Source organism: Rattus norvegicus, chromosome 5 (assembly GCF_021556685.1).
Source record: "Rattus norvegicus strain SHRSP/BbbUtx chromosome 5, alternate assembly SHRSP_T2T, whole genome shotgun sequence".
Classification (NCBI taxonomy): Eukaryota; Metazoa; Chordata; class Mammalia; order Rodentia; family Muridae; genus Rattus; species Rattus norvegicus.
Window position 1 is genome coordinate 104,355,356 of NC_141538.1, and position 22,992 is coordinate 104,378,347.

The 22,992-nt window shown below is 41.2% G+C and overlaps 1 protein-coding gene across 11 annotated transcripts in view; it reads right to left on the minus strand.

Annotated features, from left to right (window-relative positions):
* The window catches only part of Bnc2 (basonuclin zinc finger protein 2), a 401,546-nt gene that overhangs the window by 13,860 nt on the left and 364,694 nt on the right, over window positions 1-22,992 (minus strand). For all 11 annotated transcript variants that reach the window (NM_001415824.2, NM_001106666.4, XM_087548057.1 and 8 more), the window contains 1 exon segment: window positions 11,119-13,088. In NM_001415824.2, coding sequence (NP_001402753.1) covers window positions 11,119-13,088 — 1,970 coding nt within the window.

The following is a 22,992-nucleotide window of genomic DNA, read 5'->3' on the forward strand; positions in this document are numbered from 1 at the left end:
AATGCAATGCCTTACAAGCAAAAATTGAAACAAAAACAGAGTTTGAGTTTGGTTTTGCAATACAGAGGAAGAATTGGTGGTTTTGTTGTTAGTTTTCATTTTTAAGAAATGGATTAGGTTAAAAAAAATCTGAGGGAGGCCATGTGATAGTTACTGCCACTTGTTAACCTAATATCTAGGGAGATCTAGGATCACCTAAGAGATGGGCCTCTGAGCATGTATGTGGGGATTATCTTAATTAGGTTAACTGAAGTGGGAAGGTTCACCTACAGTGGGTGGTTCCATTCCCTAGGCTGTACTGCATAGAAAGGAGAAAGTAAGCTGAACATAGGCATCTATCCTTTCTGCTTCCTGACTGAATGCAATTCGAGCAGCTGCTTCAGGCTTTTGCTGCCCTGACTTTCCTACTATGATTGACTATTCCTTGAACTTTGAGGTAACTAAAACCTTACTTCATTAAGGGTTTTTGACAAGTATTTGTCAATAGAAAATTAAGTAAGGGTTGGGGATTTAGCTCAGTGGTAGAGCGCTTGCCTAGCAAGCGCAAGGCCCTGGGTTCGGTCCCCAGCTCCAAAAAAAAAAAAAAAAAAAAAAAAAAAAAAAAAAAAAAAAAGGAAAAGTAAGACAGCCAGTCAGAAAATGATTTCACAACATCACAAATCAAGCTACTATGTTATATAAAATGTCCAAAACTTAATTCTTAATTAGTTTCATGCATTCTGATCTTAGTGAATTAATATTATACCATTCTTTGGTTAAAATGGAATTAAGGCTTCACTATTGATTACTTTTTGCTTTTACTTCCCTGCTCTACTTTGTCATTTACCACAAGTAGATGCCAAATATCCTCAATACTGTCTAAAATGATCATAGTGGTACGTCCGCAGAAGGTGGTATCTGTGTGTGTGTGTGTGTGTGTGTGTGTGTGTGTGTGTGTGTGTGGTGTGTGATTCAGATTCCCAGAAGTCCATTATATAAACTGCTAACCATATCTCCACGGGTACCACACACATCCTACATTATATAAGTCATGTCTATAGTACTTATGATTCCCTTATAACAGAAGTGTTATACAAATAGTTGTACTATATCATATAGGAAATAGTGACTAGAAAAGAATGTTTCTATGTGTTGGATGCTGTTGGGGGCCATCATGATTTACCTTAACATTTTCTGTCTGTGGTTGGTTGAATTCACGGATATAGAACTGCTGGATATGTGCATGAGGAGAGGGGAGAAGGCAGAAAAGGGGATTTTTTTTTAAAAAGTAAAATCTACTAAAGTACATGCGCCTGATGTGAATGCGGCGTTAGTTAGGGAAATACTTCCAAACAGAAATGTAAACTCACTCTTCAAATCCTCAGAAATGAAAGATGGGCCCTGCTTCTCCTTCACTTCTTAGCTGGGCCGCTATGACACTGACTACTGCATTCACTGCAAGGTGTCTGCATTATTAATTAATTAATTAATTATTAATCAGTCATGTGCTCACACCTAAATGAGTTAAGTGACATTTTAGCACTACCCCCTTTCTGAAAAAACAAAACAAAACTGTAGTTGTTCCAGTATTTTCACTAAAGGCTCTCTCCAGACAGTCTGAATATCTTCCCCTAAGCGGAGGAAGAAATTCAATGTAAAATTCTAGTGGGTACTTCTCAAAAAACCCCAAAACAAATGGGTACTTGATGCAAGAAATAAGAACTAGGCAAATTCTTGCAAATTAACAAAATATGAAATTCAGTTATTTCAACCCTTTTCAATATAAAACAAATCAACCATACTGGTCACGCAGGCAGTTCCCTCTACATTCAAATCATTCACTTGAAGATAAGCTCCCACCAAACCCTTTAGGGGATTAACTAATTTACTGCACAGATATGGCACGTCTGTTGTAATAACAGGTAGGATGTATTGGGGTCGACCATTTATCAGAATTAGACTTCTTTTCTCAATTCTCGGTGAATTATGCTGCCTACACGACTCCCCTCTCTCAGAGCCTGCCATCCCCTCATGGCCCCTAACGTGGCAGACAAACAAAATTGACAGTCTCATCTTGTCAACAAGGGGCGATTCTCTTGAGAAGCCATTTAACTTTGCAGAGGAAGCAATGTATTAATGTGCTTGTCCCGGGAATGTTAATCATCTTCAGGCTTCCGATCTAACTCTGACATGAACGAAATCACCAAATTTGTTTACTAAATGAATCATAATATGCTAATAAGAAAGCATGACATATATGGAAAAGCCAAACAGATGGTTTGTTTACTCCACTTTGCAACTTTATAAATGCTGTAACTCTGAAGATGTTAGCGAGAATTATTGGTTTGCTGGCAGAGGCTAACATGTCTTTTGCATACTAAATTTGGCACTACGGTTAGAAAACAATTTGTCATTGAAATGGAATGCATAAAAAACACAGCGATGGCATTTGGGAGGGCAGATGGGTAGACAGAGACTGTGTGTGCTGCATGCTCAGGTCAAGTAGAGAACTGATATCCAGGAGGAGGCTTTTCAAGGGTGCTGTTTATTCCGTCGTACCTGTTGCACTGCGCTGGGGAGTGTCACACTGTGCTCTCACAGCTATGGGAAATTTCTGAGCCAGGCAGCTCATCTGGTGTTCAGTTATTGAGTTATTGTTGGGAAAGAGAAAGAAAAGCCTCTTTTAAGCATAATCTGAGGTGTAAATTTACGTTTTATATCTATGGAGGGCTGGAAAAGAGAAACAACCTTCACATCTGCTGCTCCATATTCTTTTGTCTGATTTAAACAATTTACAAGATTTTTTTCCCACCAATAACAGGAATAAACTGCTTTTTCCACATTCAAATATGTCTTCCATTGTTAAGTTTTCTTTTTTTTTCCCTCGGTAAACTATGGGACACTGATTTCTTTCTGAGATCATTTTAAAAGAACATAATTTCTGGGAGGAAAGATTTTTAAGTGTTTTGTATCATTCAAACAGTTACTTCGTGGTCCTAAGAGAGGGCACCAGGGCTAAGTTCCCACGTAAAGAGACAGCATCTTGCAGGACTCTCTGTATCACTTCACCTTGGCTTTATCTAGAACTTTGTGTGGAAAATGAAAGTCACGAACTTGAAAACACAGGTGAGGAGAATCTCACCTTCCTATGTGTTCACGTGCGGGCAAGCCTGCCAGTTGACACATGGAGGACTTCAGTTAACCCACTAGTAGCCTACCTATCCTGCTAAACACTTTAACTCGCAGAGACATCCAGATGATGTTTGTGACCTTTTTCACACCCGCAAACTGTTTTAGTAAAGAGCTGCTTCCTGCTCCTACTGTCACGAGCCACTCCCAACATGCTCTTCTGACACGGATGGTTGACACTACCGCTAACTTGTGGAGTTTCCTGGCATCCCACCTTCCGTGGCTGAACTCTTTACCTGCTGGCAGACTAGAAGCAGGGAGGCAAAGAGGTCTAAAGAACCACCAAGTTCTTGCTGTCCAAGGATCACTTCAGAGCAAGAAACATTAGCGCCGCCCCAGCCTGGCGCTTATATCTCATTTGAAACATCTCATTCCTCACCAACAAAGAAAATTTCAATAAAGTACTTTTACTGGTTTAACAACCTCGAGCTCCTGGGATTGTCAAAGTGCTAAGCCTTTTCCAAGGAGAGAGGAAATCAGCAGCTCAAATATAATTAACCTTCCATTCTCAATGCAAACGTCCACGCAAAGGGGCTCTGCGGTCTATTAGCGAAGTTATAATGGCCAACAGACAGAAGCAAAATTGGTCAAAAAGTTGGCTGCCGCTGTCATATTTTTGGAATTATGATTAATGGTGCTAATAATGTGGATGATTACTGATGTGTGTGTCTCCGGCAGTTTATCATATTGCTCTGGCTGCCTACATCCACAATAAACAGGGCCCTATCATTTACGTCTTTATTGAAGGCAACCCTTCTCTTGAAGGAGCATATTTCTAATTACTTCGTAATGTTTTATGTCTTAAACAGTTCACAGCTCTGGACCTTGCCAACTGCTTCGTGTCTAGCATTGATTAATTACTGAAGGTTTAATCAAAATTTAGAACCTAATGTAGTCATTTATGAGCACACCACAGTGCCAAAGTGCTTAGGCTCTGCTCCCAAGTTTGGAGAGTGTTCGCTTCAAAATCTAATCCCAGTCAGGCTCCCAGATCCAAGAACCCCACCTTGGGTGCTCTGAGGTTGCCAATTCCATCTCCGCTGATGAATGGAAGGTAATCTAAGTACAGGTAAACAACAGCTTTACCTTCTCTCTCAGCGGAGGTCCCTTCTTCCTCCCCCACCCCCAGCCCCGAGGCCCACGGAGCTACAGTCCATGCTCTGAGGAAAGATGGCGTTTCTGAACACTCGTCATGAGAACATAGTTTTGAAGTGGTTAAACAAGTGAAAAATAATTTGCTGGGACAAATACATAAGTTTTTTTTTTTAATGTGGATTTTTTATGGTTCTGTCATACAACCATTCACCGTTGAAGTTAAGTGTTTTTTTAATACCATTACTGAACTGTTGAAATGGATGCTAATATAGCTTGGAGTGCTAATGTCAAGTCCTGGTAATAAAAAAGACAGACTGCTGAATGAAATAATTTCAAGTAAAAAATAGAACAAAAGTGCTCTCTCCCTCCCTCTCTCTCTCTCTCTCCCTCTCTCTCCACTTTTATTGAATTGGGACTGACTGGGCCAATTGCTTTAGAAGTCTGTAAAACACAATTACTAGTGAGCAAAGTGACCCACCAGTGCCCCCTCAGTGACAGACTTACAGCAGCTCTCCTCAATCAGCCATCAGCCTTCAGAGCCTTCCTGCCCAGGGCCTGCTCTTACCTCTGTCTCTGCAGTTTTACCTAGAAAACCTTCCTATGTTCCATCAGTGTGATGGGAGTAACTTCACTTATCGTGTCCTAAGACGTATTTGCGTCTCTCTTTAAGTGTGTTTCCACACGGGTAGCACCGGTGCTCTTACGTGAGAACACGTGCACGCCCCACAGTAGCCAGATAGCCTTCAGATTTGTCTATGCATGAGCTATAACCTACATGCCTTCGGACAGAATCACTTGGCTGGCACTTTCTCTCTCTCTCTCTCTCTCTCTCTCTCTCTCTCTCTCTCTCTCTCTCTCTCTCAGGGTAAAGTAAAAATTAGAGCAAGCAAGAAAAGAAATTAAATTGGAATGGGTAACATTTTCCCCCTTAGTTAATAAAAGAAGTAATAAACTCCATAAAATACTAGAGTTAAGATCACTAACATGTCAGCCTGACAGCTTTTTACCAGGAATTTACAACTCTCGTTTTAATTCAAGCAGTTTGCATTAGGACATAAAACGTAGGTATTGTTTTCTAAAGTGCAGCCTTATGTGACACGACTTTAGAAGAACCGTCCTTTCCTGAGATGTGTTCCCTGCTCCACTGACTTGGCTTGCCTGCTTCTCCTGAGCACAGGTCTCCGGCCCTCGAGAATCCAGGTCACTACACTTCCTTTTAAGATTTTAACACTCTAATTTCTTGGCAAGTACAAACTTCTATCATGGACTGCCATATTCGTCACTTTGAAGGTCCTGAGAGTCTTGTGGGGAGTCCATCATCTCTGAGTAGTCTTAGGAAACAGGAAGGACAACCTCCAGGTGAGATTCAGCAGCGACATCTCTCCTTGTCCTTGGAAACAAGGAACAAACAATACTTGCTAGAAGCTTTTTACTTTAGGGGCAGGGACCCTGCCAGGGTTACCTGAGAATTTTAATGTATAGACACAGTCTCATGTCACTTTCTTACTATCAGGACTGTCTGTGGAAACAAGTATCTCAAGTGACATTTCTCGTAAGAAAGAAAGATTAAAAGAATAAAAACATAGCCTATTAGTTTTGGTGGCCCAGAAACAGGAGGCAGGAAAAACAACCCTTTGGTTGTCCTGTTAGTATGTCATGAACATACTGCCTGGGTACTAAAGATGTGCCTTCTTTGGTATTTTGCCAGAATTTTCAATGCTGTTAAGAAGAATGGCATGATCCTTTCTAGGAAGGGCGAGGATTAAGGCTTGTTGGAAGTCTTCTGTTTGTAGTGGGAACTGCTCAGTCACAGGAGATTTCATAGGAACTTCACTCTACAGAATTTAGAAAATACCTCTTTGCACGTGCAAGGGAAATCGTTTGCTGGCCCCTGTGCTGTCTCTGTGGCACACGGCTCTGAAGATGGTGGCAGTGAAGGCTGCAGTTCTTCTGGAGGAGTGAAAGGTCAGCAGAGGTTTAAATGAGCTTGTCTTGCATCCAGCTGGGCCAGCAGGAGGTCATTAGGAAGATCCAAGGCTCACTTTAGGCTTGACAGAGTCTCTCCCCACGATACAAGGAGACCGTTTTGCTCACTGCTCTTCTCCCAGTGTATAAAAAGAACCCCAGGGACAAGAATGACACCGGAAGTTTATCTTACTACCAAAGTTTTGCTTGAGGAGGGCACAACCAGCAATTACTCAGGAGGGGGATTTACTTTGTTTGTTTGCTTTTGATGGAAAGTAATGGAGATAAGTACAAAAGGCCTATTGATCTTCTGGCTCTATTGTGAAACCTACAGGAGGAGGAGCCTGGGGAAACATCTCTTAAGGTTTAAAAGCCAGAGGACCTTCACAACTCCACTTTGTAAAGAATTTTGAAAACAGAGAAGTGAGATTGGGTTGGGCACAATGCAGGAAAATGAAGCTGCTATCTATTAAGAGGCTCTCCTCTGAGGATTAACACACTATTTGACAGCTAATTACATTAGGGCACATATACTAATAGTTCCCTTGAACTGGTGCTAAGTGGCTCGTGTCTTGGAGGTATCGCCTGGTCTTTATTGAAAAGCTCCCTCTCTATAAAAGTTCTCTGTAAGTTTCCAAAGGGAGAGAATGATGGAAAGATGGATCTGCTCTGATGAGAAGGTGATAACAGGAGGCAGGTAGCATGCTGGCACGTCTTCACCTCTGTTGTTAATATATGCAGTGGCTCGTCGGAGGAGTGCATGTTAATTTATTCCTGCACACCTGTACAGGGCTAGAAGTCAGGTAATAAGGTGAGCAGAACCTATACATCTCTGCGTTTAGCTATGGTTACCCAGAGGCCTATACACGAACAAATTTAGTTCTGGAGACATCAGCAGGTTTTAACAAATCAAATACAGATGTCTTGCCTCCCTAAGAATCAAGAAGTTTATGTGTTTAAATTTGGACTGATTTAACTAGCAATCAAAAAGAAGGTTCACACTTGGAATCAATGGCTGCCTCATATTTATTTATAAATCACCCTAGGCGGATATTATTTTGTTTTAAAATTTATTCATCTGGCTGAACCAACCTCTACACACCTTAAAGATCAAGAAGAGGCATTTACCTTCCTTATAAAATGTATGGCAGACTTCAGCAATTACTCTGAGACGGTAACAAAGGAACAAAGCAAAGGTCACAAGGATGATGTCTTTCTATACAGACCATCCGTTTCGACTGAATGACAGGGTTTCAAAAAACATCTCTCATCCCCAGAGCAAACTGAGGAAAACAGAATTGGATTTAGCTGTTGGTTTGCCACCCCCACGTCCAAATAAGAAGCAAATGTATGGGCTTTTCTCACAATCGGGTGAGTGGCCAGCGAACCATCCCAAGGCTCAAACATATGTCAGAGGATGAGCACAGAATGTACACAGGTAACGTTGTGCCCAGTGCGACTATAATGCTCCTATGAGCACTGCAGTTCCGGGCCATGTGGGCAGAACTTCTTCATGGGGCATATGTCATGTACACAGTTCTACAACCCGGCCTCCCATTCCCTGACAGAACCACAAGTCAGCAGTAGAAAAATCAGGGTATAAATAAGGAAGCAATGTGGTAATCCTCTCCAAGCACCACACCCCTTAGTAAATGGTTTACATTTCACTCAGCCACTCAAAAAAGGTCATTCTCCCAGCTGGTTAGTGATTAGGTGAATGAGTCGTGCATACTAGCTTGTTCTTTGTCATGAATGCGGACCTTTGATTGAGCAAATATACTGTTATTGACAAGTACACACAGAAGGCTACCCTGATAATGTTGCTGTCTACTGTCAGCCCTGACAAACCTTACATGCATTGTCTTTCTCTCACTGTCAAACCTAAACACTTAACATCCTTCCATCTCCATCTTATTCACATGCCTAAGACAACCCCAAATGCACCCCGTGTGCTTCCAACTCCTATAAGGTACTAGAAGGACAAGGCACTGTCAGAGAGAGGAGAGGAGGAAACCCTGTGAAGCTTTATTACTGGTGTCCTAGGAGCCCTTTGCTCTTCAGCAATCACATGATAGTTCCCACAAGGAATGGCCCCTCTGGTGCTTTATTTGTACAAGGAAGACAGGGACTGATGAAGCTAGGCCTCTTCAGAGTAGAAAGAACAGTTTGGAGATAGGAGGTCTAAAGACACGGGAGACCTTTCTTGGAAAGGCCTGTTGGCTAAAGAGAAAGGTAAGAAAAGTCCTAAAGGGTCTATGGCATCGAAGCTGCCTGAAGGAAGGGAAGACAGGCTCTCTGGAGTTTGCATAGCAGTTAAGGAGAAGACCCAACAGGGTAAATCAAAGGCAGATGAGAGACAAGACCTGAGAGCCTCTGTGCAAGGGGACACAGTCACTGGCTGACATCGTTCATGGAAGATGGTAAAAGTCCGAAAGAGGAATTTAATTATGTTCCCAAGTCCACGTCCTGAGAGTCAGGAAGACTCAGTGGCATCACTGTTTCTTGTTATCTTGGTGGCAGTTAGCCTCACATCGCTCTCTTAATTTCAGTCATCATCTCAATAGGATGAATACTTTTGTTTGATAAAACAACAAGCCAAACTTAAAAGTACGTTTTTATTAAAATTTAGCCTGGGATCAAAACATCTGTCCATTAATTTGAAAGCCAAATTAAAATCAAGAATCAAAAGTTCTCACTTTATAATAATTTCTTTAAATTTGAATTTTGTCATTTATCATGTGATAAAAATCTAAAGTAAAAAAGTTTAAGTATAGTATGCTAGTTCCCCCTCATACAATGTATCCTCCTACATCTGTAGTCCTCTGTGCTTAGAAGACAACGGTTCTAACTTCTGCGTGGCTGGCACTGGCTAACCTCCCCAGTCCTTACAATAAAAGCAGCAACTAAAATATGCTTTGTCTGTTAGTAAATGTTTTTCCTCAGACAAACACATTCTACCTCCACAGCACTTCCTTTTGTGTCCAGACACAGACACAGGAGCACCTGTGTTTTCTACTAACTGTTCATTAGTAAAAGCACCAAGCGTGGGTCCCTATCTTACCCTTCGCTAGTCTGTCCAGTGTTATGAACTGTGGTGTTTTCAGCAAACTAAAATGTGAAAGGAATTCATGCAAATAAGCTTATGTGTTGGCTTGTCTTCAAACACTCCATTTTTATAAATATTTTATGCAAGTTTTCACAAGTCTTTTATATTTGTTTAAATTTTTCAATGAAAAATTTTCAATGCATTAACCTTATCATTTCTAATACACTGCTTGAAATCTGAGGATAATATTACAATTTTGGAATGGGTGGTAGCAGTACTGAAGAATTGGTATACTATCTGGAATTCCTTGAAGCTCTCAGTGAGAGCTGGGAAATGAAGAGAACATAACACACACACACACACACCTTTTAGAAATAGAACCACGATAGTGGAGGTAGAGAATCATTAAAAGAATAGAATTTGGCCCCTTCTGTTTCAATTAAAAGAAAAATATGTATATTCATTAATAAACACGATTGATCTTTTATATATGAAAATGTTTCAAAGACAGGTCAAACTGCCTTATAGTCAAGACAGGGGTTTAGTAGCCCATACTGGGCTCTAACTGGCTGTCCCCAGCTCCTCCAAGTGCAATGATTACAGGATGGACTGCCACGTCAGTCCCAGGGGGCTTTCATTACTTTCTGCCTCATCAAAGACCAACAAAGAAACACTAGAATAGGATGATGGTAGGTCTTTGGAAAACTCATTAATTTTGTTTTTTTCCATACATACATATACATACATATATTAAAACTAGTAAATACAACTCTACCTGAAAAATATTAAAAAGTTAGTGTAAACCAAATGGTATATCCCTTGAAGTAGGAAGGATTGGGTGGTGTATGATCTGAGTTGGGCTGGGGTACTATGTAAAAGACTTGCTCAAAGGCTCATCCTGTGTGAGTGAAGGACCACCTCATTGTCTACATGAATCCCCGACATTCCATTCATACTGAATACAGAGCATGGTCGGTTTAGGACCAGCTGCCTCTGCTTACGTCTCATGCTTTCAGAGCTAGTTACATAACTAGAAAGTGATGCCATCCGACGGCTGTACGTAATATATTCTAACTGATCCTAAAGTATGAACTTAGGCATGTCCCCACTTCTGTGCTGAGGTGCCATGGCAGAGCACATTTTAGAGATGTGCTCAAAGACACCATGGAGTTGAAATAAAGAAATCCACACCACCAGACGCTTCCACCACATCAACAATTATTTTGGCCTCGTCTTCTGATAGTTTCATGATTCTTAATGAACTGAAGAACACACTAAATACTCATGTAAGGAATGATAACATTTCTGGTTATACCTACGGCAATGCAGGCTGTCTCGATGTCCTGGACCTATGGTTCTTTCCATCCGTAAATTTCTGTTTCTATATTGGATAAATATGTGTGTGTGAAGATAATATATTGGTTTAATTTAAAAGCCACAAGGCAAAGAAAATGTGTGCATATACATATTCATATATATATACATATATATATATATGAATGAAATAAGATCTGTGGCTTCTAAGAAAAGGTTCATGGGGAGACAAGGAACCATGTACTGTTAACTTATTCACACCTAGATGCATGAAAACACACACGTACACATACATATACACATACACAGAGAAAAATGGCGTGCATTACCAGGTAAGATGACATGATTCTGCATGCTTAATCACAACAAGCACTGAATACGCAAAGCCTTCATCGAGCATGGCAGTTTCGTGATCATGTGGTCAATATGGGCAATCCTTACGGTGCATCAAAAACATCTAACTTCTGAGTCCGCCTTGACTGAACTGGTCCCCCACCCTCAGCAGGAGGAGCCAATGGAGATTTACTGACCTGTCTCTGCTTCGACGAGAGGGGAAGGCAGCATTGCAGCCAGCCACTGTGCAGACATGCATTTCTTTTAAGTGAACGTTCCTGTAGTGAAGCTTCACGCTGTAGGAGCTTTTGAAGCTCTTCTTGCACACGTAACAGATTTTGGGGTCTGGACTAGAACACAGGTCACCTTCAGGGGAGAATTTTTGAGGGCTTCCATAATTCAGAGACGATGTAAAACTATCATGCAGGGCAGCCATGCTGGCCCCCCCGCCATTGTATAGTCCGTACTGGCTCATGTAAAACATGTCGTAAGTGGGGTCTGTAAATTCCTCCTTGACCTTGATGACATCCTGGTGCGAGGGCTCACTGTGGTTCTCATCGGCTCGTTCACTGTTCATCAGGACTTTGTCGCTCACCTCACTGTGAATGTGCTCATCTTCTACCATGGACTCCTCACCGAGTTTAGGCTCTGAAGACTCGGACTCATTCTCATAGTCCCGCTCAGGCTCCTGGTCCTCAGATGTCATACTGTCAGCCCTTCTTATTTCAGTTCTTGAAATGCACCGGGTCCTGTTATGCTTAGAGAAGTCCTTCACCGACATGCCTGGGCTCATCTCGTCTTGGGAATGACAATGATTGCCGTGACTCATGTCGTTGACCACGGTCCCACCATCATTAGGATCATCGTCCTCATCATCGAACTCATCAGCAGTATCGATAATTTCCTTCTCAATTTTCACAGGCATGCTTGACTTCCTAGGCTTTTTCTTAGGTGCCAGGTCAGCACCGGGCTCGTGAGTACCCATCATCACTGCTGGCACTATTGGCTCAGAGGGTGGAGGAGGGTGCTGCTCTATGGTGCCACTGGTTGGAATGATGGGACTGGTTGGGAGAGAGGTTGGAGGACTCACCATTTCCCCTGGCGTAAGTAAACTTCTATAAAAAGGAGGAACTGGCTGTACAGTCTTTAGCCCAGAAAATACCAGCTGGCTTGGGAGAGGGTTCTGTAAGACGGGGTCTAGTGGAGGAGTGGTAAAACCCATCGGGGGCCGGCCAGGACTCGTGAGTGTGAGATTTGATTTTGTACTTGCTATGACTGGAGTGGCGGCTCCTGATGTAGCCCGAATTAAATCTTTGTCTCGGTTATTCCTTAGCATAGGCATATGAAGGCGGGGGTTGGGGTTTGCACTGTGACGATTCCGGCTTCGAAGGGAACTAAAGACCATGTTGCAGCCTTCAATGGTACATCGATGTTTAATCTTCAGGTGAACAGCATTGTAGTGGATTTTGAGAGTGCCTTTGTCATAGAATGTCTTCCCACAGGCATTACAGAAAACCCTTCCTTTCCTCGAGGCTGACCCCATCCTTCTCATACGGTGAATCCGGAATGAACTTTTTGGGTGTTCAGGTTTGCTTAGATCACTGACTGGGGCAGAATTCTGGATGGGGGAGACACACGCTGGCTCAGTTTTGGGTTCCACATTAGTGATGCTAGTCAGGGCATTTCTATTGGGCGTCTGGTCACTCTTATATGGTGTAGGCGATACTTCAGACTCACTGCTCTCGTTGTACTCATTCTGGGTTGAAATGCTCGGTTCCCTCAGTCTCAGTCCGGGCTGCTCTAAAAGCAGCCCGTTGGGTGGCAACCCTAGCAGTGGGGCAGAGACAGGGTTTATATACTGGAACGGAAGCAGAAATGCAAGGCTGTTCGGTATGTTTTCAAAATGATGAATGCTAGAAGGATTGCTGTTCTCTAAGTGGGCGAGGAGGCTAGGGCTCCTGGTGCGATTATTGCTCTCGATGAAAGTCCTTATATCCGAGTCTGTCTTTGAAGACGGCACGGCCACAGCTTGCCCTTCTTTCTCCTGAATGGCCATAAGCTCCACGATGGATTTGGTTTCCCCAAACCGCAGAAACTGCTGAAGGGTGATGATTTCCTCTTCCCGAGACATGATGGCCCAGCGGTCCAGCACTTTGCCAGCAGCGTCCTACAGGCCATATCAAAGAAACAACAAAGACAAAGACAGAAACTTATTGATTGTGCATAATTATTCAATGCAACTGAAGGTGCTCTGCCAGCTTATGAAACACAGAGAGCAAGGACAGAAAACAGCATGTAAGCAGTGTTAATAAAAGTTAACACACGAAGCAAACTTCCTTTTGCCGTGCAAATGCAGCAATTACAGTCGCAGTTATAGAAACAGAATGAGTTTAATGATGTCAAAGCAAACAAAATGCAGACCACTGGGGCTCTGCCATCTAAAATGCCTTCAGTACTGTCACTTTAACAACAGGGATGTATATACTATGCAATCATTTAGCATATATTAGTATAAGATGTGAACTCTTGCTGTGCAACCTAGTATAAATGCAAAAAAAGTGTACCCTAATTCTTGTTAAATAATGACACCATAGGAAAGAATTAAGTACAGTTCATGAAATATACTCCTTCGACTCAAGCAGATACGTCACCAGATTCAATGACAGATATGACAGATATTCCATTAAGTAGGAGTTACGTGACTTTTGGAATTTAAAAATAAATTAGTAAAATAGCGTTTCTCCCGCACAACCCCAGTACTCCAATGCATATTGTCTTCTTAAAATGGCTGTACTTTAATCCTGGCTGAGCGTAGGCTCTCATGAGGTAAAGGAAATATCACTTGTGAATGGCAACTTCCCCTTCTTGAAAAATTATTGTAATCCAGCCATTTAACATTTGAGGTACTCTTCAAGTAAAAGACATTTTAGGATTTTGTTGTGAAGGACGGGAATAGATATTTGAAAAGCATGTGTTGGCTTTAGATAGAATAAACATGTAAAAAGTTGTCTGTCAGCATCCTCCTCTGATAGCAAGGGAAGTCCACAGAGACTACACATCAGCAGCCATCAGACTATGTGTTGTTAAATATACATTAAAAAGCATTTCACACTTTCATTTTTGCTAGTAACTATGAGATTTGCCTGGAGGTAGGACTTAAAAATCCTGCAACATAATATCAGGCAATCCATTTTAGCATGGGCTGAGAGAAATCTATTCAAACAGCTAAATAATGACTATGTGAATTTTTTAAGACCTCATCTCTTAGACCCACCAGGAGCGGGGACCTCTGCAACCTTCTGTGTATGACACTTGCTCCAACTCTGACCATCAGCTTATGAAAGCCAAAAACCTTCTAGAAAAACAAAGTCTTGTTTAGGGAGTTGGAGAAGTGGTTCAGCTGTAGGAAACAGGGTTAGCATGTGTAAGGTCTTGGGTTCAGCACAAACTTAAAGTGACAACACAGTTATTAATTACAAAGACAAATATTATAACTTGACACTAGAGAAATCTAACAGACACTGCCCTGAGAAGCTGATCAAAGTTAACATCAATGGAGGAAGACATATCAGCATCTTAAATTCCTGACGGCATATGGCGATTGCCAAGGGTGGTCTTTTTTTTTCTTTTTTCTTTTTTTCGGAGCTGGGGACAGAACCCAGGGCCTTGCGCTTGCTAGGCAAGCGCTCTACCACTGACCTAAATCCCCAACCCCAAGGGTGGTCTTATAAACATTTTTTCTTCAACCTAGTCATAAGAAAGGATCAGGAAAACCAAAGTGAGAGGCAGTCTATAAAATACTGGATAAAACTCTTCAAAGTGTGATATGAGAGTCGGTCATTTCTTCTTTGTAAACAACAGTTACAGCAGGAGGGGTTAAGATGTAATTGTGTGGTCCTAGGGATATTAGACCAGAAAAGATAACATTAGTGGAAAAACTCGTAAAACATTCAGAAAGACTCTATATTCAACAACAGTAAACAGTGCTGTATCAACCTTGATTCCCTTGTTTCAACAACTATGTCAGGGAACTGTGATGTCCCTCTAGAGAAGCAGTATGAGATTAAAGGAACCTTTACCCTTCTTGCAATGGAAACGCCTATCCTCAGCCTTTGGATATAAACTTCCCTCTAGACACCATCATATTCAGAATCGTCAAAGCTAGTGTGAATGAGTAGGTATCCATATTTATCTGAATTACTTTTTGAAATCAGCTATGATAGTTGTATACCACTCCTTTTATCAGTTTGTCCTTTCCTATGTAAACTGTCAAAATGCTTGTCCCTTCCTAAATACATAGAAATAATTGCCTATAAGATGAAATGTTCTCACAAGCTCTCTGTTAAGCATGTAATGCCATGGGCGGCTACTAACTTCAGAAGATTCTGGAGTGCTGCAACAGCTACTAGACAATGGCACTAAAAGCTACCGATGTTACTTGGAGCCTCATCTTTGAGATGTGAGGAACAGAAGGAAATGTTTGTGCTGAAAAATGGTAAGCAAGGAAACTGATTTTAAATTCATTGTTTCATTGACAGCACCACTCACCTCCATGCAGCCAGGATCATATCCAGAGTATGGGGAACATTAAACAGATAAGAAATCAGAAGTGACGTGTGAGACCTCTCAGAAGGTTCCAAGAAGCTCTCCTGGAGTCCAAGACTTGAATGCCAAAATTCTGATGTTTCAGTTCACTGTCTCCACAGTACGCAGTGAACATCATTCTGTGACACACTGCGTAGTCAGGACAATGAGTAGACTGTAGAGCAAGGCTATCTAGAACTATGCTCTGCCTCCTTTAATACCACTGCTTCTTGCTAACAACTGCCTCTTGAGATTGTTCTTTTCTGTTAGGCTGAACCTCCGCCTGAGTAGTTAGGGTGCAATCATGTCGTCTCCAGGTTCTGTCCAGGCATCCTGAACCTCAAACTATAGGTCAACATACATACACAGACCACTGTCTATGGAATTAAATGAGCCGGAGAAACCATAGCAACCAATATGAACCATCATCAAAACCACCACCATCATCCTATTTCACTAATCTTCCCATCTCTCTCCATGGTACACAGCCATTCTACATGGTTTATTTTTACTCCTGGCTGCTACAGTGCCTGCTGCCACTTCTAAAATGACTGTTGTTCAGAATTCTGTTAGTTCTCAGTAGCTACCTCTGCCAAAATTAAGGCTATGACATTAAGGCTACTTCATTTGGGTTTAAAAGGAAAGTGCAGGTAAGGGAGGAGCAGATCTTTACTATTAGCTTGAATCACAAAAAAGGAAGTTTTACTGTTAAGTTAAACACAAGGTATGAGGATAATGTCTACTAGAAGTATAGTGAAGAACACCATCGATTTCTGGAGGTCAGTGGACCCTTTGAGTACCCTCTGGATCCCAGCAACGCAACGGCCTCCACTAGATATTTCGTTCCTATTTGATCACATTACCTAGTAACTATCATATTTGCAAATGTAAAAACTGGGGCGGGGAAGGATGTTAGGCGTTCACAAGCTCCTTGTTTTAGTATATTTATGAGTAAGCTGGTTTAAAGGAAGAAGAAAACATCAATGGCAATGAGCAGAGCATTTACTGAAACTCTATGGGACAGATGGTCTAGTGTAGTGACATTCACTCAGTGGCTAAGACCAGCATGTTTTATAGTCATTTACAGTGGTTCTCAACCTCCCTAAGGCTGTAACAGTTCTTCATGTTGTGGTGTCCCCAGCTATAAAATCGTATCATTGACACTTCACAACTTTGCTACTGTAGTGAATTATAATGTAAATATCTGATATGCAGTATATCTTATATGCAACGCCCTGAAGGGGTTACGACCCATTGTTTGAGAACCACTGATTTGGATGGACCAGTGTCAGCCTGAAGAACTTATGAACAAAGAAACAAACAACAACAAAAACAAACACCAAAATATGAACGTCAAGTAATTTATCATAGCTATTAACCATTTGAAAACCTTTAGGACAACTTAATTCTATCACAGTAACTACAGGCGTGGATTTTTATTAGTAATTTATTTTTACTGTATTTAAATATTGATTCAAGATTGACTAGGAGGAAAAACTAGACTGCCTCCATGTTTGAGAAGTAAAGATAATCAAATAAACTTTCTCAAGTGAACAGGAGTCATAAAAAATGAGATACTGCAGTGGAGTGAGTACTAGCCAAGCAAAATGTTGGCATATGTAGACATAGGAAAATTATGGCCACAATGACAAGCATGTAATATGACACCAGTCTTATATATGTATTCATTAAGGTCTAAGTATAAAACTGAACTCCTGACTTCCTCTCCTGACTTCCTGACTTGGTGAATTAATTCCTTTAGACTTTATTTCTATTTGTAACCAGAATTCACTGACCTCCAACCTATTAGACTGGAAAATGATATTTACAAAAGAAGATGATAATATGATTTGTACCATTAGTTAAATGTAAGGTGTGATTATAAGTATTAGATTTCTGTAAATAACTGGCTATATTATTAATTTAAAAAGTTGAAAAACAAGTAGCAAGCATTAAAAACCTGTTTTATCAGGTTCAGTAAAAGTCTAAAATGAATAAAATACTAACATTTAACCCTGTTATATGAACAGACATCCTATTACTTCATAGAAAATGTCATATTCCTTATAGATAGCTATCTGTTTTTAAATAGATCTGCAGAGTGTTTCTTGGTGTTGTTTGTTGTCTTTAGGATGAGGACTAAACCCAAGGTACTGAGTAAAGTAAGAAGTGCTCTATATCTCAAGTCCATGCCCAGCCTAGAAGAATGTTTTTTAAACACCTCTCCATGCCGCCTCTTACAAGACTTGTGGTTTACAGATACAATGGTAGGTTGCTGGTTAATCTCATTTGGAGAGATGGACAATAGAGATATTAAGGAGAGACCAGCCAAGCGGTGCTGGGATGGACCTACCAAGTGATCTCACGATCAGAGTAAGAATGAGGTCACATGTGTTTGCAGCAGGCCACTCGCATGTCACAGCACAGAGGAAAATAACTATCCTCTTTCTGTTCATGGAAAACTGAGCAACACCAAATGCAGTGCATACTGAAAGCATTACTTCATTTGTTAAGAGGCAGGCAATACTGAGGAAGAAATCAGGGCAACAATCAAATTAGCTGTAACATAAAAAATATAATTGAAAAAAAATCTAACCAAGAAAGTGAAAGACTTGTAGAATGCAAATATTGTAACATTGAAGACACTGAAGAAGATAGGAGAGATGGAAAGACCTTCCATGTTCATAGACCGGTAGATTGATATTGTGAAAATGACTATCTAACCAAGAGCAACCTATAGTCATTGCAATCTCCATCAGAGTTTCAACGCCATTCTTAAAAGAAACCGAAAAGCAATCTTAAAGCACGTATGGAAGCACAAAGGACAGGAATAACCAAAGCTTTCCCAAGCAATAGAAATCCTGCTGAGGCTATCACAATTCTTGGTGTCAGGTTACACCAGAGAGCTGCAGTAGCAGAAACTGCAGTCTTAGCAATCGGAGAAATTAAAACCAACACTCTGAGATCTCATCTTACCGTAACCAGAATGCCTAGGATTAAGAAAACAAAAGACAACAAATGCTGCCTAGGGTGTGGGGAATGGGGATCCCTCATATACTGTTGGCAGAAACGCAAATTCGTGCAGCCATTGTAGAAATCAATTTGCTGCTTTCTCAGAAAATTAGAAATAGAGCTTCTATAAGACTTAAATGTACACCTCCTGGGTAAGCCCATGAGTATCTATCCTATATTACAGAGACACATGCCCATCCATATTCATAGCTATTCACAATAGTTAGGGCATGTTAGGACACGGAAACAGCCTAGACATCCATCAACTGATAAATGGATAATGAAAATCTGGTGGCTATATGTGATGAAGTTTTATTGATCTGTAAAGAAAGATGGCATTATGAAATGTGTAGGAAAATGGATGGAGCTGTAAACTTTATACCAAGAAAGACAAATGTCTCATGTTCCCACTCACAGGTTGATCTTAGCTTCAAATCTTTAGATTTGTGTACTTAATTTGAAGTATCTGTAGGATCTAAGGAACTAGAAAGTGGCCATTAGTGGAAAGGGAAAAGACCTTAAGGTAAGGGGCATTGTAGACCATCAGTGATAGGAGGAGGAAAGGATTAATGGGGTAGGTACATTGAGTAGTTTTATGTTAATTTGACATAAGCTAGAGTTAATTGAAAGGAGGGAAACTCAACTGAGATTTTCTTAATTAGGGATAGATGGGAGAGGGCCCCATTCATTGTGGATGGTGCCATCCCTGATGCTGGTTGTCTGAGGCTAAGCCAGCCGGTAAGCAGCACTCCTCCATGGCTTCTGCATAAGCCTAAATCATGGCTAGTCGTGATGTCTCAACCCCAGCAGGCTACGGAACACCCTTCAGGACTATGAGAGCTAGCAAGTAAGATGCTCCATGGTCAGTACCACTTTACTTTTCCGTGTCCTCTGAGCCATTGTTGGTGTCTTCAGCAACAGAATCTTACATTCAAGTTCTGGCGTGTGAATAAGAGCAATGGCAGCAGGATGTGTTGCTTTGGCATCTCTAGGTAAGCAGCTAGGATTCTATTGCTGTGATACAGCACCATGACCGAAAAAGCAAGTTGGGGAGAAAAGGGACTATTTCCACTTCCATTTCTATATCACAGCCTGTCATTGAGGGTAGTCAGGACAGGAACCCAAACAGAGCAGGAACCTAGAGGCAGCCACTGATGATACATACTGTGAGAGAACAGCTCTCATAGTACTGAAAGGTGTTCTGTAGCCTGCTGGGGTTGAAACGTTGTCAATAATATTACCTTTCCCCTGATGTAAACCCTGTGCACTGCCATAATGACCAGCATGGAAAGACGTGCTTATGGGTGCAATAGTGACACAACCATGACAGAGCTAACCAATCATACTCTGATTTGGTTTAAAGTCTGCTCCGGAGAAAGAAAAACATGCTTAGTTCTGTAAATTTGGCTAAGAACCATGGTTGGGGAGCTCACAGATTCCAAAGGTGAACTAACTAGTATTATTTTTCTAAATGGGCACAGTATCAAAATAGCAAGTAAATTCATATCTCTCTACTCTTAGATTAATGCAGTTCTTAGAGCTCATCAGAGAAGTTTATTTATCTAGTTGATTTGTGTGTGTGTGTATGTGTGTGCGCATGTGTGCATGCCTGCGTGTGTTTGTGCACGCACGTGCATGGAATGTGTTTAATACAGAAATTTACAACTGGTCAAATATAGAGAATATGTGACTGTAGAATACACAGCCCAAACTGGAAATCCATATCATACGCTTTCCAAAAGCTCAGGGACCATTGTGCAAGAGGAGATGGAAAGAATGTGGAAGGCAGAAATCAGAAAGAGTTGAAGAAAAACACAGTCTTCAGTACATGACAGGACCACTGCACTCATGAACTCACAGCAGCTGTGGTTTACTTCACAAGATGTGCACAAGATAAGCAAGGCGACACTGGAACATGGAGCTGAGAGAGGGACTGAGTCCCTGCAGTTAAGGGGCATTGGGCAGTGCTTCTGGTGGAAAGAGAGTCAGTTTTCTTCAATGGCGTGGCTTCTTGTAGGCTGGTCATACTTGAGCAGATGGCTCCACACCAAGGAGTGGGTCTGTAACACAAATTGGAGCTGACGGGCTATTGAACTTAATCAAATAGACATAAAGCTGAGGATTGGGTAGGGAGGTGAGATGAGAGTAGATTAGGGAGGTGTTAAGGGGTGGAGTAGTAATGAATGTGATCAAGATACATTGAGCAAATTTCTCAAATAGTTAATAAAACATTTTTAATGTGAGCACATAGAGAGAATGAGTCACTCTATTAACAGAATTGGAAAAAAAGTAGAAATTTTAAGTCAAATATAAGTCATAAAAGAAAATCCACTAATGGTTTGCTTAAAACTAAAAATATGTCCTTTCCATATGTTTAGATTCTTAAATGACACAAAACTCTAAGGGCTCCTTATTCCTTATGACGAAGCTGGAACTTTATGAAATGTGTTTTGACTTCATGTCTAGACTTGCATGGCATGCCTTATTAGAAGAGCTCATCACAACTACATTGACAATGAAGTTTTCATGACCTACTTCCTCTGGAGGTCTTCTGTTCATTTTCTTGCAGGTTAACACAAGTATCAAGGCAAGAGGCACATCTCAGAAAGAAGGTAAAGAGATTATGGAATTTCAAGCCCACTAAAGCTTAAGCACACTCTATCAGGTAACATTTAGCAGTTATTGCTAAGTTAAAACTAACGAGATAGCACGCCACATACAACTTACGTGATACATTTTGTCACATCTTCTAGATGTTTAGGTCCTAAATGGAAACAAATAGTGGGATGGCTGTGCAGCATGATGCTACTGGGCAGTACAAAGTCATAGCTTCTCAACACATGCTACAACATAGGTAACTTTGCAAAGATCCCGAATGGATACACACTCTCCCAATGCAATGAATGAAAATTCAGAAAAGGGGGATTACGAGAACAGACTTCTAATTGCAGTTACCAGTGACTGACGCTGTGGAAACGAACTGACTGAACGCGGCATTGTGGAGCTCTGAGACGATGGTAATGTTCTGTCAGAAGTGTGCGTTTTAGTCTCTGCCCACACTGTATGTTTAGCCAAACCTTATCGTTTTCTTTAACATATACCTTGGTGAACTTCATCCTGAAGTTAAATTATGGTAAATTTCGTGACACTCCCACACATACAGATTTCTGCCTCCTAAATTATCCCGTGACTGTAATACAAACATATATTCGTAGTCTCTATAGGTAAACTGTGTAAGGCAATCTGTGATAGGAGGACTAAACATGAAAATTTCTACGTAGATTTTACCAACAAAGACAATTTTTGTTAACATTCTAGTCACGAACTTACAGCGCCATAGCACTAATCCCTAGACTTATTTATGTGTTTCTGTTCGGGTACGTGTGAGCCACAGCTCACATTTGTAGGTCAGATGAAAACATGGGGAGGTAGTCCTCTCCTCTCACCAGATGAATCTGGGGGAGGGAGCTTAGACCTTGGAAGCAGCAAGAGCTTTTATCCACTGAGCCATCTCACTGACTTTGAAACACGAATTTAGAAAGTCCTACTTTCTAAATTCTCTGTATTTTTATTAATGACAATACACTCATAAATGTTGGAGCCAATACCAGAGTACATTTGGCATGGATTATGTCCATGAACCTCATACTGAGACATCCAGACGCTCTCTTCGCTTGTCTTCAGGCTGGACTTACCCTGAACAGTATGTGTGTCAGAATACAACCCAGGATTTCGCAAGAGGAGAACACAGTGAGTTCAGACCTTTATCTGAAATCACACAGATGTAGGCAAGCCTCCCACTATACAGATGAAGTGAGGTTGGTGTTTTGCGGGGAGAAAGAAGAAAAGTTGGGCAGGAAAGGGTTTAGTTGGCTTACACACCCTGATCACAGTTCCTCACTGAAGGAAGAGGATGGGAACCCTGAGGCAGGAGCGATGCAGAGGCCATGGCGGGGTGATGCTTACTGGCTTGCTCCCCATGACTTGCTCAACCTGCTTTCTTATAGAACCCAGGACCACCGTCCCAGGGATGGCCCACCCACAATGGGCTGAACCCTTTCCCATCAATCACTAATTGAGAAGATGCCTTACAGTTGGATCTTGCAGGGGCATTTTCTCAAATGAGATGCAGTTGGAGGAAGATGTGCTTTTAGGCGCCACAAACAACTCTGAAGAAACAACTTAGTCACAAACTCGTCCATTCTCCCAAGACTTACCACAGGTCACTAAAACTAAGGATGCAAGGACTTGTTAGAAGACAGTACTTCATGTCAAACTATCACTCCAGTGCTAAGCCATATTTCTAAGTTCTTATTTTAGCACCAAACCTTAACTCTGGGGACTCTGATACTTCAGAACCAATCTTCCTCCTTTTTACAAAACCTATGTTTGTCTCACAAATTTATCTGACTTGGCATTCATAAGTGTCCATGGACCAATGTTTGTGTATATATGTGCCTGTATATGTGTGCATA